This window comes from Corticium candelabrum, chromosome 12 (assembly GCF_963422355.1).
Source record: "Corticium candelabrum chromosome 12, ooCorCand1.1, whole genome shotgun sequence".
NCBI classification, from domain to species: Eukaryota; Metazoa; Porifera; class Homoscleromorpha; order Homosclerophorida; family Plakinidae; genus Corticium; species Corticium candelabrum.
This window is the reverse complement of record NC_085096.1, coordinates 7,142,947-7,158,546: the sequence shown is the minus strand read 5'-3', so window position 1 is coordinate 7,158,546 and position 15,600 is coordinate 7,142,947. Positions and strand designations below refer to the sequence as shown.

Here is a 15,600-nt window from a genome sequence, read left to right as displayed (position 1 = left end):
CCATCAGACACAGGGCTGCCATACTGACAGCTGAGGGCAGTCCACTGAGTGGTCATAACTTCATTGTACAGTGTGCTTATTGCAAATGTTAGCAGTTCAAGTTCACTGTGAATGTGCAGGGACACGGACGTTATGGCACCTAGCTGCGTAAGCATTTTGCCATGAAACATACCCTTGCAAACATTACTAAGATTAAGATTGGTTGAAAGATTATTAATCACTTCAACAAGCTAAGTACTGCATAAGGTTAGTGTTATCGTCTTTGTGTCTTACCAATTCCTCGCTTGCCGGACAGTAAATGTTTTGGTTTAAGGCTGTAAATTCGCCTATCAGATTCACCTAACAATACATTACATCAGAGGAACTGAAAGGATGCAATGGTTGCATATTGCCGCACTTGCTGTTGCTCTCTTTGTCTGCTGACGCCATGGAATCTTTTCTAACTTCTTAGCTTTAGCTGCATGCTATGAACAGTGTACAGTTAGTAAAGATAAGAACATAGCAACAGTCACCAGAACAACAACCCATACTTCGGGGCGTGAGAGTCCGGATCTATCCCTTGGTATTTGCAAACTTCTTTGGCCACTTAGCTCTCTCTTTCGTTTTCTTGCTAACTGAGATCGAGACCTCAATGAGGTTGGCTGCATAGAGACTGAGCGTTAGTTTACCTCTGGTACAAGAGAACATTGAATGCAAAGTCAACTCCTATTACTGTACCTCAAATTCCATGCTTTCTGCATGTGTATCATCAGTGTTCCTTGACTTAGCAACTTGATCGGTATTTGTCTTAGAAAGCAGTCTCTACATTGTACAGATATGGATGTCTCTCACATCAAGTTAGTACATTTACAAAATGAGGTATTTGCCAATGTAACCTTCATGACTCTTCTTGGTAAAATGGGTCTATTAACTCTCCTCTTCTCGCGATTTGCTTGAAGAATCAACCTTTTTTTCTGACGAATTCTGCCATGTAACAAAGAATCCTCTACTTTGCTGTATAGATTATGAAATTAGACTAGTCTATGCCTACTGCTCTGCTTTTTTGTGTACTTCTTTCGTGGACTCATCCTCGTTCTGTAACACAACAAACTTAATGGAATTGTTAGCACTAAAAGAGAAAGGGCTTCAACCAACTTCGTCTGAGTCATAGAAACCAGCAGCTTCTCTCAATGTTTCTTCTCTTTCCAGTTGTTCCAGTTTCTGTGATAAAAAAACAGTATTAGCAAGATGACTGCTAAATCACATGCAGAATGAACATTCTGTATTTGACAGTTTATTGTCATATGAACTTGCCTCCATGATCTCTGGGTCAATGAAGTCGGAAATATTTTTGCCCTCCCACATTTCCGGAATAGCGTCATACTTCTCGCCTTCATTAGTCAGTAAATAATACTCTATAATTACATGCATAAACACTGAGACCCTAGACAGCAATACAAAAGTAAGTTGAACAAACTTTTTAAGTTGAGTGTGTATTCATCTCCCATTTCACGCTCGATATCCTTCTCCTAATCAACATCAACATCACACTACTAACACTTTCTACTATTTTTGGATGCTTCACAAGTTTCCTGGTTGTTGAAAGTAACACTTCTTGTTGTAATGGCTCTACTGCCACTCTTAGTGCAGCATCTGATGTGGCTCTTGTACGACGATTAACACCAGCAGGAATAAATGGAGGTCTGTCCTAAACATTAAGCACAAGCAGATCTCGTAAGGTAATTAATGGATCTAATGGAGTGCTGTTCCCTGTACGTACCACTACTAACTGTTACAGTACAGAGTCTATGACTGTGACTATACAATAACTAATAATTACACTAAATGTACTTGCACTAGTCTACCCAAAGCCGTGGTGACCATTCCTTTCTCCTGACCATTCAAACCTGTGATGTAAAGCGAAACCCCTATCATTGCCATTTTCAAAGACCCTCGTTGACCATTCCTTTCTACTGACCATTCAAACCTGTGATGTAAAGAGAAATCCCTATCATTGTCATTTTCAAGACCCTTGTCATCACCATGGTTAACATTACAGTACTGTTGTTGTCGTCATCATAGTTAACACCATCATATATCATAATTTGTACAGGAAATGTCCACAAGGCATCACTGTAACTGAGATGCTCATTGGGGTTCACTGTGGCTGCCACATCTGGAAAGAACTGTAAAACACTAGTCCCAGTAATTCTCAGGTTTCAGAGTTGAAACTGGGAGACATTAGATGCTCTTTACTGCAGCGTCACACTTTGTTGCCAATGAGCACGGAATATGGCAGGTTACTTGGGTTTTGCTTTTCCAGTTAAACACTTACACAGGCTTAGTTTGAGGGAATGATTCGCCTGAAAGAATCACAGACAACTCTGAGCGACCCAGAATGTGGACCCCAAACAAGTGACTTGTACCCAACGATACCCATCGAAGAAGATTTCTGTGAAATGCCTCAAGAGATGACATTTCCAAGGGGGTGTTAAAGGCACATATACGTACATGTAGACGCAAACGATGTCAGTGTCATGTGGTGTGCCAACTTGATAAAATTCTGGATGGTTCATTTCAACACCTGGACATACAGAGCTGTCATTTTGTGCCTCGTTCCCCAAGGTTCTAGGGATGACACAATGAATTGCTTCTGTTTAATAATGAAGTTGTCCTCTTTAATTTATTTCAAAAGTTTCTGCAATAGGTCATTGTTCCAATAGAAAACTCTGCTGATTGAACTGGTTGTGCAACCTTCCTGAGTTTGATGGTGTCCTGACAAGGCACTTGGCACCAGTCCCTCTCAGATGTGAAAGCATAGTCATGAACACTTGATGTTGCATTTGTCTTACATGCGCATTTCCTGTAACAGGCTCAGTTCTTGTATGTCTCTGTATGACACTTTTGAACTGCTTTATCTGCAAACAACCAAACTTGTTCCTCCTAAATACGTGGTTACAAACAATAAATGTAGCAAGCACTAATCATGTTGCTGTTGTCTGTGTTGACTTTGCTTTAGTTCTTCAATATCATCAATGTCCACAATACGATTCCACTTTACAGAATATGCAGAATTAATCCTGGTTTGTTTCCTTATTGACAAGTGCCATAATTTTTGGAATATCTCTACCGGTCATTAACTTCTTTCCATAATGTTGCTATGCACATACATGGCTTGCACCAAGTAAAGAATCATGCAAAGCTGTTAAGTGTCTTTCCCCTTCCCCTCTCGATTCTGCTTCTTGAGAAAAGTGCACTTGTTGTAATTTATGGCTGTGGGTTTAATTAAAGCAATTCTTGCAAGCATCTAGCAGTTCATTGGGGTTTGTGCATCTCTACTTTCAACTTACTTCAGAAAGTCTTTGCAATGTCATAATAAGGATAGCACCATCTTGAATCGATTATCACGGCTTTGAACAGAGATCAAAGTGTACTCTCCACTGTTGCCACTCTGACTGTAAATGAGCTGGGAAGTAGTGGTGGTGGTTTCAAGCCTTCTACATTCCTTTGGTAAGGTTTGGTTGCTGATGACACCATGTACAAGTGGGCATTTGATACTGTTATTTTCAAAACTGACAGTAGTGGGCAATAGCGATCTTTCCAATTTGACTTAATCCAGGAGATGTTGACATTATCTGGGTAGTCTATCACTATCAAGTGGCATACAGGAATAGACTGTGCTCTCATCAAGGTCGTGGTCAAGATGGAAAATCACTCTGGCTAAGGCATAGCTGTGCAAAAATCAATAGGAATTAAATTTTACAGCAATTGGTGAATCGTAAAGTGACAGAGACTTGGTGTCAGTGGATCTCCTATGGTATGTAACTTAGCGTTCTCTTCTTATTTTATTATCAGTGCGAGAAATCGAGAGACCTAGCTGACAAATACTAAAACCAGAAAAACAGACATAACTACTACTTGTATGTGCAGTAAAAAAATTGAAGTGTGTTGCTCGGCTGCCGTCAAAGAAAATTGGGTACAGTGTATTTATAGTGCAGAGTATATAACAGTAACTCCTACAAATGGTTTTGAGTTTGTGTTAATTAACGGTAGGAATACAAAAAATGTATTACAAAGGAATATAAACAAAATCAAAATATTTTATTTGAAAACTGATCTAAGGGGCAACCCTTTAAACTACCACTGACACTAGTGCAACACTGCATTCTGGTTACATTCCAAATACATATATAGATTTCTGTACTATGGTTACCTTAGTGCATAACAGCAAGTCTTATTCTTACTTTGTTGTCACGAGGTTGTGGTGTTGCCAAATGTAGTCTATTTAGCACTCCCTCTATCTTTTTGCTCTTCATCTTCTGTTCTACCCTTTGTGCCAACAACGACTCGCATACCTGTACATCATGCAGCAACTCTTCAGTGATGATGATTAAAATGCATACCAAGTACTTCTAATAACCGATGACTTCGCTTCCATCAATCCTTCTTCAGTAACTGTACTCATCGCAACAATTTGGAATCCACCTTCACGAATAGTTTCAATTGCTTGCTGTACACAGATGCCATATCAGAACAAGAAATCATTTACTTGTTACTGCAACATATGTCTCACTCTTCCGCCTTCGTCAATCTCTTCTGGACGTATAATGTCCACTTTATTCAATGCAACCACAAGCGGCTATACAACAAAGGCACTCATGCATACCCGTAAGAGTCACAATCTTGCACATTAAACTACGTTTACGTAAAACAAAAATATACACAATTCAGTTCAAAATTTACAAATTGTTAAAGAAAACTTTTGAACATATGCATGATTTATGGTTGAAATGAATCAAAACTGATTTAGAAATCTAACCATGGTTATAAAGCAGCGATTATGGAACAGCCATTACAAATAACCCACCATCACAAAGAGACACTACTAGCGGGGAAAGAGATCGACTTCAGCATCGAACAGTTTACTGTCCTTAATTAATGACATTAATACATGAAGGTAGAGTCTACCCTGACAAGGCACGTCATCAACTGCCTGCCTAAAACAAATAAATGACGCTTGCCTACACTAACCTGTCTATTTCTAGCTTGGTTTCCTCTGCAAGTCAGAACAAGGTTGCGTATATCTCCTAAAGTATATTGAAGCGCTCATGCACATCCAGCATAATATTCTTTGCTGAACTATTCTTAGGCTACAAGCAAACCGAAATCTGCTGACCTTGCCAACAAAAAGGGGTCCGATGCTGTTGAATAGTGCAACCTAAATAAAGAGAAAATCTTTGCTCAAGATCTGGCCATATAGCAGTAAACAGTAACAAACTTGTTCTGCAACACTGTGACCACATTGCTCTGATATGTCCATAACATAAACAACAGCTGATCTCAGATGTGCCAATGCAGTGATTGCCTAAAACAAGATGTTTCTGGTACTAAATAATACACACAAAACTTACATAAATCCTCTTCAACAATGAACCTGCATTTCAATTGTATTCCTTTCATCTAGTGGATGGTCCAGAATGCCAGGAGTGTCAACAACCTAACATGCAAAGTACAATTACTCTGTGTCAGTTACTGTATGTATGCATTCAGCAACTTAACACTGACTAGCAGTCTACAAGAGTATTCAACTCACCCATAACTCAAGAACAAAGTTTTATCTTGTAAACCATGAACAAAAACATCACTTCTAAATTCAAGGAAATGGCATGAGAAGCGGTAATATTATCTGGCGTCTTATAACATTTATAGGGTCTTTAATTCACCGGAATTCGGTGATGCGGCAACATGGCAACATCAAAGGAACCTCACCAGACCTTTTCCCCTGCACGGCATGACGGTGAGGTTAAGGTCTGGCTACACGAGACTACACACACATGCACACAAATGTGGACAAATGGACAAATGTTAAGCCCTCCACGTCATTCGTGAATGACGTCAACCTTAAGGTCATTTGCGAAGATAGCTCCCCCTGCCTCTAGAGACAGGATCTCCATGTGCTACATGAAGGCTTAGGGCCAGCGCTACATTCCACCTGGAGCTTGGCCGGAGTTATCCAGGGGCACTGACAATGGCGCAGCTCTGGGACTGGACACCAAGGCCCACAAGTACCCGTCTGCTGCGTTATGTTACTGCCAAGCCAGCGGTCATGTCCACCCGAGTCAATGACTAGGTACTCATTTATACTCCCGAGTCGAGAGAAGCAATTGCGTGTAAGTTTCTTGCTTAAGGAAATTATGCCATAGCTTGCAATCACTGACTTGAACCTGCAACCCTGCAAAGTCCCGGATGTTTTCATTCTCCAAATGCACTCTCTAACCAATTGAGCTACAGCACCACATGCACACACACACACACACACACACACACACACACACACACACACACTATTCAACAAGATAGCACAGTGGTTTCTGCTCATGGCCTTTCACTCACCTGCCACCTTAGATATTTATAATCCATATGACCAACGTAAAGAGATTTAGTAGTGAAAGCATAAGGCTGGACTTCAACATCAGCTCTCGTCAGCTTGTTGATAAAACTGGATTTTCCTACATTAGGAAATCTAAGACAAGACAGCATTAGAAACACTTCAATATCAAACAGTAATAGAACTATAACAAAACTCAGCTAAAAACATGACTCTTACCCACAAATCAACAATGTCCTGGTGAGCGGGTCAATAGAAGGAAGACGAGACAGATGCTGACGAACTTCACACATAAACATTTATATTAACAAGCAGATACATTCAGACCTTGCTATTCTAACATGTGATAATCTGATACCCTTGGTTTTGGCAAAAGCACGCGTACAACAAACTTTCAAATGTAACACAAAAGCTTTGATGTCCAATTGCCAATAATCTGACAGCCCAAAGGCATAGCTACATAGTGAGTCTGGTAGCTTTGAAATTCCAGACTAAAAGAGCACAAGTGTGTCAGTTTGAAATTCCAAGGCTAAGATTTGTTGCCTAGTGTATTAATATAGTCATACCCATTAGTATGGAAGGTCCTTTATTGTAATATACCGAACGATACAGTACAATAAGCGTCTACAGGACTGGTAGCACTATAACAGAAGTAGAGTTCTGGAGTGCTATGTAGAGGTCCAGTCGAAGACTATACATCACAAATGATTAAAAGCAGAAATTACAACAACAAAAAAACACTTTTAAGTTAAGAGATGTTGTCTCTTCTTGCCAACCAGCATCGAAAAGAGTCTTTCAGGGTGGAACGAATGACAGCTTGAAACAGATCGTCCAAGTCGCGTTGAAGAGGCTTGCACAACATGCAGACTGCTCGTCGAGTTTCAGGAAAAATCAATCCTCTCGACCCAACCAAGAGATGCAAAAGCTCCGTCTTATACTGATGGTTAGCATCTTTGACAAGTTGGGCATAGCGGCGTTCTTTCCGGGCCTTCGTTTCTTCCACGACTGTTTCGAATGGGACCGACAGCTCAAGCATCCAGGCCTTTTTGAGGACGGCATTCCAAACAACAATGTCTGGACGAAGGCAGGTACAGGTTATATCGACAGGAAAATTGTATACTGATTCTGGTAGGTCGGCTACTATGGAAAACTGTTGACTAAGATGACGTTTTAGAAAGTCCACAAATAGTCTCAGCGTATTGTCGTGTCTCTGTTTGTACAAACCTCGATCAAGTAGACTGGGACATGCATTTAGCACGTGGCACAGCGATTGGGGTTGGTGACAGAGAGGACATTGATTGCACGAAATTTTCTTCCACAACTGTAAGTTGGTTGCTGATGGGAGGGTGTCTTGGAGCCCATTTATTGCCCATTTGAACAAGTCATCGGGTAGAGATTTTAGGGACAAGGCAAAGTGCTCAGCTTCCACGTCCTTGAATCGAGCCGCTTGACCTTGTACAGACAGGGAGGTAAGATGTGACAAATGACGATTATTTGATGATTCCGTAATCGTCTTTTTGATGTTCTTTATTTTTGATTGCAGGCACCCAGGCGAAGTATCAAGAGTTGCCAAGAAACTGCCGGCACTAAATCTGGTTGATGACAACTCAGTCTCTCTTGAAATCTTTATAGTTGCCAGGGCTCTCAAGCATTCGTCATTTGATTTAGTAAATCGAAGCAGGTTGCAAGACTGTAGTCTCTTGAAAGAATCTGACGGTTGGCCAAGTTGGAGGCCGCCGTTCTTGGTGTTAAGGAAAAGGCGAGAGACAGCTGCTGAATGAGCAAGACCGACCCATTTTTTTAAGAATTTCGTGACTACACTGTCCAATGATTGCTCGATCCATGACAAAGGAATAGATGCAATGCTCAGTAACCATGAAAGCCGCGGTAGCACCGCTCTCTTATAGAGAAGACATTTATTCATTCGGGAAACGGCTGTTTGATCGACTTTATTCAATAAATTCTTAGTAGTCTCCAGAAGCTCTCTTGAAATGTCGGCATGAGACAGATCAGACGCAATTGGAAGACCCAAGTACTTGTAGCTTTTCTTGTGTGACAAGAATGGAATCTTTTGCCCTTGTATAGAGATTTCCGGGTCAAAGACAGTTGGATGAATCAGCCTCCGACGTGAAAAAGTTGAACATTTTGCTGCATTGACTTCTAGGCCAGACCATTCGAGGAATTGGTCTGTTCGCTTGCACACAGCATTAATTTCATGTGGACCTCTTGTGACTACGACAGCGTCATCAGCAAAACTACACAAGAAAGAGTTTTGAGCCACTGACGAAAACTGATAGGCACAAGTTGGAGCGAGAGATTCTAAAGCATCAGTGTAAAGGTTGAAAACCATGTCAAAAATAGCCACTGACAGAGGATCCCCTTGAAATACACCGACCTCATAAGGAAAATTGGAAGTACACCAGTCATCTGTGCAAATGACTGCGCGAAGACCACAATATATATTGGAAATGAGATTTGTCACCATATCACCACAATTGTAATGGGACATTGCAAAGCGGATTAAATTATGATCAACACTTCCAAAAGCATTACGCAAGTCAATCCATAGAATGGTTTGAAGCCGCTGATTGGCTTTCGCATCTCTGATAGCCTCCACCAATTTGAACTGATGTTCTTGACACCCGCTGACGTGATTGATGAACCCCTTTTGGATCGATGTATCCAGATATCCATTAGATATGAGATGCTTAAACAGAGTGTCTTTGATGAATGACGTGAACACCTTCCCAACTACAGAAGTCAAAGCAATTGGTCGGAAGGTAGACGGGTCAGAAGGGATACTTTTTCCTGGTTTAGGAATTAACTTTATGACAGCACACTGCCATAGTCTTGGAACTCTGCATTGCTGAATGCACAGATTGTAGATGTGCAGGAGACCGACAGTCTATCTATCTATGGAAGGTCCTTTATTGTAATATACCGAACGATACAGTACAATAAGCGTCTACAGGACTGGTAGCACTATAACAGAAGTAGAGTTCTGGAGTACTATGTAGAGGTCCAGTCGAAGACTATACATCACAAATGATTAAAAGCAGAAATTACAACAACAAAAAAACACTTTTAAGTTAAGAGATGTTGTCTCTTCTTGCCAACCAGCATCGAAAAGAGTCTTTCAGGGTGGAATGAATGACAGCTTGAAACAGATCGTCCAAGTCGCGTTGAAGAGGCTTGCACAACATGCAGACTGCTCGTCGAGTTTCAGGAAAAATCAATCCTCTCGACCCAACCAAGAGATGCAAAAGCTCCGTCTTATACTGATGGTTAGCATCTTTGACAAGTTGGGCATAGCGGCGTTCTTTCCGGGCCTTCGTTTCTTCCACGACTGTTTCGAATGGGACCGACAGCTCAAGCATCCAGGCCTTTTTGAGGACGGCATTCCAAACAACAATGTCTGGACGAAGGCAGGTACAGGTTATATCGACAGGAAAATTGTATACTGATTCTGGTAGGTCGGCTACTATGGAAAACTGTTGACTAAGATGACGTTTTAGAAAGTCCACAAATAGTCTCAGCGTATTGTCGTGTCTCTGTTTGTACAAACCTCGATCAAGTAGACTGGGACATGCATTTAGCACGTGGCACAGCGATTGGGGTTGGTGACAGAGAGGACATTGATTGCACGAAATTTTCTTCCACAACTGTAAGTTGGTTGCTGATGGGAGGGTGTCCTGGAGTCCATTTATTGCCCATTTGAACAAGTCATCGGGTAGAGATTTTAGGGACAAGGCAAAGTGCTCAGCTTCCACGTCCTTGAATCGAGCCGCTTGACCTTGTACAGACAGGGAGGTAAGATGTGACAAATGACGATTATTTGATGATTCCGTAATCGTCTTTTTGATGTTCTTTATTTTTGATTGCAGGCACCCAGGCGAAGTATCAAGAGTTGCCAAGAAACTGCCGGCACTAAATCTGGTTGATGACAACTCAGTCTCTCTTGAAATCTTTATAGTTGCCAGGGCTCTCAAGCATTCGTCATTTGATTTAGTAAATCGAAGCAGGTTGCAAGACTGTAGTCTCTTGAAAGAATCTGACGGTTGGCCAAGTTGGAGGCCGCCGTTCTTGGTGTTAAGGAAAAGGCGAGAGACAGCTGCTGAATGAGCAAGACCGACCCATTTTTTTAAGAATTTCGTGACTACACTGTCCAATGATTTCTCGATCCATGACAAAGGAATAGATGCAATGCTCAGTAACCATGAAAGCCGCGGTAGCACCGCTCTCTTATAGAGAAGACATTTATTCATTCGGGAAACGGCTGTTTGATCGACTTTATTCAATAAATTCTTAGTAGTCTCCAGAAGCTCTCTTGAAATGTCGGCATGAGACAGATCAGACGCAATTGGAAGACCCAAGTACTTGTAGCTTTTCTTGTGTGACAAGAATGGAATCTTTTGCCCTTGTATAGAGATTTCCGGGTCAAAGACAGTTGGATGAATCAGCCTCCGACGTGAAAAAGTTGAACATTTTGCTGCATTGACTTCTAGGCCAGACCATTCGAGGAATTGGTCTGTTCGCTTGCACACAGCATTAATTTCATGTGGACCTCTTGTGACTACGACAGCGTCATCAGCAAAACTACACAAGAAAGAGTTTTGAGCCACTGACGAAAACTGATAGGCACAAGTTGGAGCGAGAGATTCTAAAGCATCAGTGTAAAGGTTGAAAACCATGTCAAAAATAGCCACTGACAGAGGATCCCCTTGAAATACACCGACCTCATAAGGAAAATTGGAAGTACACCAGTCATCTGTGCAAATGACTGCGCGAAGACCACAATATATATTGGAAATGAGATTTGTCACCATATCACCACAATTGTAATGGGACATTGCAAAGCGGATTAAGTTATGATCAACACTTCCAAAAGCATTACGCAAGTCAATCCATAGAATGGTTTGAAGCCGCTGATTGGCTTTCGCATCTCTGATAGCCTCCACCAATTTGAACTGATGTTCTTGACACCCGCTGACGTGATTGATGAACCCCTTTTGGATCGATGTATCCAGATATCCATTAGATATGAGATGCTTAAACAGAGTGTCTTTGATGAATGACGTGAACACCTTCCCAACTACAGAAGTCAAAGCAATTGGTCGGAAGGTAGACGGGTCAGAAGGGATACTTTTTCCTGGTTTAGGAATTAACTTTATGACAGCACACTGCCATAGTCTTGGAACTCTGCATTGCTGAATGCACAGATTGTAGATGTGCAGGAGACCGACAGTCAAAGATGGACATCGTTTCAATAACTTGTAGCTAATTTGGTCAAGAGGACAAGGAGCCGAATCAGAACGAGCACACTTGATTTTATCATAGATGTCTTTTTCCGTGATGACAAGATCACCCATTGGAAAGGATGGAGCATCTCTGTGCTTCAGCCACTCTGGGTAGTCAAAGCAATTTCTTGGTGACGAAGCAGAGTAAGCGGAACGAAAATAATCATAGGCAGTTGTCTGAGTAAATGAAGGACTGACTTCATTTCTATCTATCTATCTATCTATCTATCTGTCAGCGAGCTTTTAAAGACCTACAATGTTCATTCACTCAACTTGGCTTGTCTGTCTGTCCAAGCAAATGCCAGGCTTATTCCAGAGTCATTCCAGCTAGCTGGCCAGATGACATTCCTTTCACTTCCTCAGGCATTACTGTACTTGGCAGTCCTATTGGAGACTGTGATTACGTGCAGAATTATTGTTTATCTACTGCACTTTCTGGAGCTGAACTGTGCAACAAACTGCAAAGTTTGAATGATCCTCAGAGTGCTATGTTGATCTTGAGGCAATGTCATTCCACCCGTTTAAACCACTTGGGCAGGACAGTTCAACATACTTGGTTGACGGAAGGAGCAAGGGCACATGATGATTTGACACAACGCACTTTTTGTTCTATCCTAGGCATAATGGCTGATCCATCTCTTTATTGGAAACAGTGCTGTCTATCAATAAAAAGTGGAGGATTCGGTTTAACGATGTTGGAAGACATCTCACCTGCAGCATTCCTTGCAGCATGGTCTAACACCTTTCAACAGCTTCCCAAACGGTTTCTCACTTTTTCGAGTTATTCTCCATCTTTTCTAGGGAAGGTTCTTACGAACCTCCCTCTAGGTCATCAACTCACTGACTCTCATAAGAAACTGCTATCCATCTTGGAAAGCGGCTGTGATTACGCTCACTTATCTCTAGAGGACTTGCTGACAGAACCTGACAAGCTACAGCACAGACTTACTTCAGCTATTAATCAAGGCAGAGAGGCAACTTTGCTAGCCTTGTCTATCGATGACCAGTGTTCTGCTCGTTTGAGATCTGTTGCAGGAAAGGAAGCTGGAGCTTGGCTTCACGCAATCCCATCCGACGATGAGCTCGCTATTGAAACTCGCGAATATCGCTTAGCGGCTTATTTACGCTTGGGCTTGCCTATATTTGGTCAATGGGCAGTCACCTGTGATTGTGGAGCTACAGTAGACGAAGGTGCATACCACCTCTTGACATGCAAGCGTCACGGTGGCCCAATTTGGCAGCACGACTTCATTGTCTCGGCCTGGTGCAGGTGTCTAAATTCAGCTGATGTTCTCCACAAGAAGGAAGTGCGCAACCTCTATGTCGACAGCCTTGGTCGCCCGGATATTGTGACCTTTGACTCAGGTAGCTTGACCAATGCTGAGATAGATGTCTCGCTAGCTCATCCCTACAACAAGGAGGTGGTTAGCTCTAGTGCTAAAGTGACTGGCCATGCCTCCCTTGTTCGAGAACAACACAAGAAAGAGAAGTACAAGCAATTTCACCATCCAGGAGGACAACGTCCAGATGTCATCCCCTTGGTACATGAACATTTTGGGAGATGGGGCAAGGAAGCCATTAACTTCCTCAAGTCCCTAGGGGATCGCTCCAAGGATGAATATGGTCAATACAACAAAAAGGATTTTATGTCAGTGTCTAGACGCCGGATTAGCGTTGCACTTCAGAAAGGCAATGCTAAAGTTATTCTAAGGAAGCTGGAAAGACTAATTTATGCTTTTTCTTCGCTTGACCTTGCTTTCACAGACGTTCAGTCTTACGTTCATTAGAATAGACAGCAGTTTTCATTAGTCTTTTGTGCTAGAGAAAGAAATTATTCAATAAAATCTATCTATCTATCTATCTATCTATCTATTTTTGTTTCGAGATACAGGTTGAGTGCACTACCACGTCAAAATCACCCGGGGACCAAACCCGGCCATTCTGCCAGCCACAAGAATTTCTTCTGGTGACTCCTGCCTGAGTCGCATTTAAACAGGCCTCATGTATGATAATTATTAGTGTTGCATGAGAAGTAAAAAACTGCCTACGTGGATGCGATCTATGGTGCCCCAGCCCGACTCACACTGAGGTGTGAGGTGCACATGATAAGTCCATCATGACCGTTTTGTGCAAAATATGGACATACACACTGGCTGACTACATAGTTATAAATGACTGACTGAGTGACTGACTAGATCATATGTTTTTATTGTTTTATATTGGTATACCCAACAAAGGAAACAGGCGGATGTCAAGGCCGCCCTCGCCATCCACAAGACACAAGGCGCACGGCCTATCCGGTGGTCTCCATTGGCGAGAAAAGAAATCAATTCTCAGCGGACGGTGAAGGCAAGCTTCGTGCCACTCCTCCACAATCCGCCGCCTGATGGCCGAAGCTGTTACACTCAATATGCTCCAAGAATTTAAAGAATTCCAATGTTGCCAATAGGATACGACGAAGGCCCAGACGATAAACAATACAGGTGATGATTGCGATAGACCACACAAAAACGAAGCAGTTAAAAGAGTCACATCCGACGGAACATTAGACAGGAAGCAGGTAAGAATACGTCGTAAAGAAGGTTGGAAAGACCTTGCCAACGGACAAGCGAAAATATGCTCGTGGTCAGCCCATCCGTCGCCGAACGAGTCACAAGAGGTGTCGTGAAAAGGTCGGAAGAGTGTTAGATGGTCGGCAGTCGGAAGGACGCGATGAAGAAATTTGAAAGCAATATCGTTGGAATATGGGATGTCCAGTCTTGCATCCTGAACAGTGGAGCAAGCTGTTGACCAGCCCTCCGACCAAGAAGGGAGCGTCCACTTGTCCTCGGCTAGTGGTCTGACATCTCGGCATTTTGCCATCTGAACATAAATTCTTTTGGAGGAAAGAGGAACCGGCGTCTTAAGTGGAAAGGAGATTGATAACACTGACGGAGTGGCTTCGGTGTCTGACAATGTAAACCAGACGGCTGGTATGGCAGTGTGCAGCTTACGCACAAAGCCTTTAAGAAAGTATGGTCCGACTTGATATCGTTGTTGCAACTGTGCGATCTCTTTCCACCTATTGTTCTCTCGTAAATTACCGACAGTGCACAGTCCCGCGGTCGCCATGGAATGCGAATAGAACGGTTTGTCAATCGGATCGGTAATGTTTGGGTTGCCGAACAGAGAATATGAAGTCGCCTCCGACAATGTAGATGGACTCGTCCTGTCGGCACCATTGAAGCGTCGATAGGTTTTAACCAAGGACAAATAGAAAGGTGGTAAGGCCGAGGAAACGGGAGCTCAGTTTCCTGACAAAAGGCCACAATGGTCGGTAAAAGGACTGGCAGCTTGATCCAACCAAAATCGCACAAAGTACCTCTAACTGCCGTTGCCGCTACTTGCTAGTCTAGAGATCCACTGTAATTGTAGAGTGGACACTTTGTCCTGAATTACAATTCCGGCCAACCCTCCGTTGTGCCTGGTCCGACAACAGACTCGACGGCTTACAAGTTCGGCGTGATCTTTCCAGACAAATTTCCACATGGCAGTGTTGATCTCGTCGACCATTCACGGCGGTGCCGGGACGATCAGAGCCACGTACCACAATTTGAACACCGCGAGCGTACGTGCCACATGGGAACGTCCAGCAAGGGAAGATCCACGTGGTTTCCAAAAGTGAAGTACCACCCACATATTGTCAATTGCTCCTTGCCAGTTCATTTTGTTTAGGGAATGAGTGGCACCAATGTGTATGCCTAAAAGTTTGAGGCTATCTGTCGTCCACGACATGGGCCGGTCTGTGCGGTCCCTGCAAGGACCTACAAACAGACCGCTGGACTTGGAGATATTCAGTCGTGCCCCAGTGACATCTTGATAAAAAGATACACTCTTGAAGAATACGGAAGTCACGGTCAGAAGTCGTAACTACGGTAGTGTCATCTACGTATTGTG

The 15,600-nt window shown here is 42.6% G+C and overlaps 3 protein-coding genes across 3 annotated transcripts; 1 reads left to right on the top strand and 2 right to left on the bottom strand.

The window, feature by feature from the left end:
* Positions 1-156: 156 nt before the first annotated feature.
* Positions 157-6,704, bottom strand: LOC134187570 (GTP-binding protein 4-like). The gene is made up of 18 exons (XM_062655722.1): positions 6,587-6,704; positions 6,373-6,502; positions 5,414-5,476; positions 5,258-5,344; positions 5,156-5,197; positions 4,553-4,618; positions 4,400-4,489; positions 4,224-4,334; positions 1,565-1,687; positions 1,457-1,508; positions 1,294-1,394; positions 1,135-1,200; positions 1,031-1,074; positions 876-963; positions 718-801; positions 531-641; positions 398-464; positions 157-339 (listed from the first exon to the last, which is right to left on the bottom strand). The coding sequence occupies exons 1-18, from the start codon at positions 6,664-6,666 to the stop codon at positions 254-256; spliced, it is 1,491 nt and encodes a 496-aa protein (XP_062511706.1). The 5' UTR covers positions 6,667-6,704; the 3' UTR covers positions 157-253.
* Positions 6,705-6,725: 21 nt separating this feature from the next.
* Positions 6,726-9,266, bottom strand: LOC134187569 (uncharacterized). The gene is made up of 2 exons (XM_062655721.1): positions 6,934-9,266; positions 6,726-6,858 (listed from the first exon to the last, which is right to left on the bottom strand). The coding sequence occupies exon 1, from the start codon at positions 8,874-8,876 to the stop codon at positions 7,116-7,118; it is 1,761 nt and encodes a 586-aa protein (XP_062511705.1). The 5' UTR covers positions 8,877-9,266; the 3' UTR covers positions 6,726-6,858; positions 6,934-7,115.
* Positions 9,267-11,971: 2,705 nt separating this feature from the next.
* Positions 11,972-13,537, top strand: LOC134188024 (uncharacterized). Its single transcript, XM_062656205.1, has one exon. The coding sequence runs from the start codon at positions 12,153-12,155 to the stop codon at positions 13,449-13,451; it is 1,299 nt and encodes a 432-aa protein (XP_062512189.1). The 5' UTR covers positions 11,972-12,152; the 3' UTR covers positions 13,452-13,537.
* The last annotated feature ends 2,063 nt before the right edge of the window (positions 13,538-15,600 follow it).

Coding starts and splice junctions, on each gene's coding strand:
- LOC134187570 (XM_062655722.1), bottom strand. CDS start 6,666: ATGTTTATGTGTGAAGTTCGTCAGCATCTGTCTCGTCTTCCTTCTATT. Junction 4,490..4,552: donor AGATTGACGAAGGCGGAAGA/GTGAGACATATG, acceptor ATCTGTGTACAG/CAAGCAATTGAAACTATTCG. Junction 4,335..4,399: donor TGATGGAAGCGAAGTCATCG/GTTATTAGAAGT, acceptor CATGATGTACAG/GTATGCGAGTCGTTGTTGGC.
- LOC134187569 (XM_062655721.1), bottom strand. CDS start 8,876: ATGTCCCATTACAATTGTGGTGATATGGTGACAAATCTCATTTCCAAT.
- LOC134188024 (XM_062656205.1), top strand. CDS start 12,153: ATGTTGATCTTGAGGCAATGTCATTCCACCCGTTTAAACCACTTGGGC.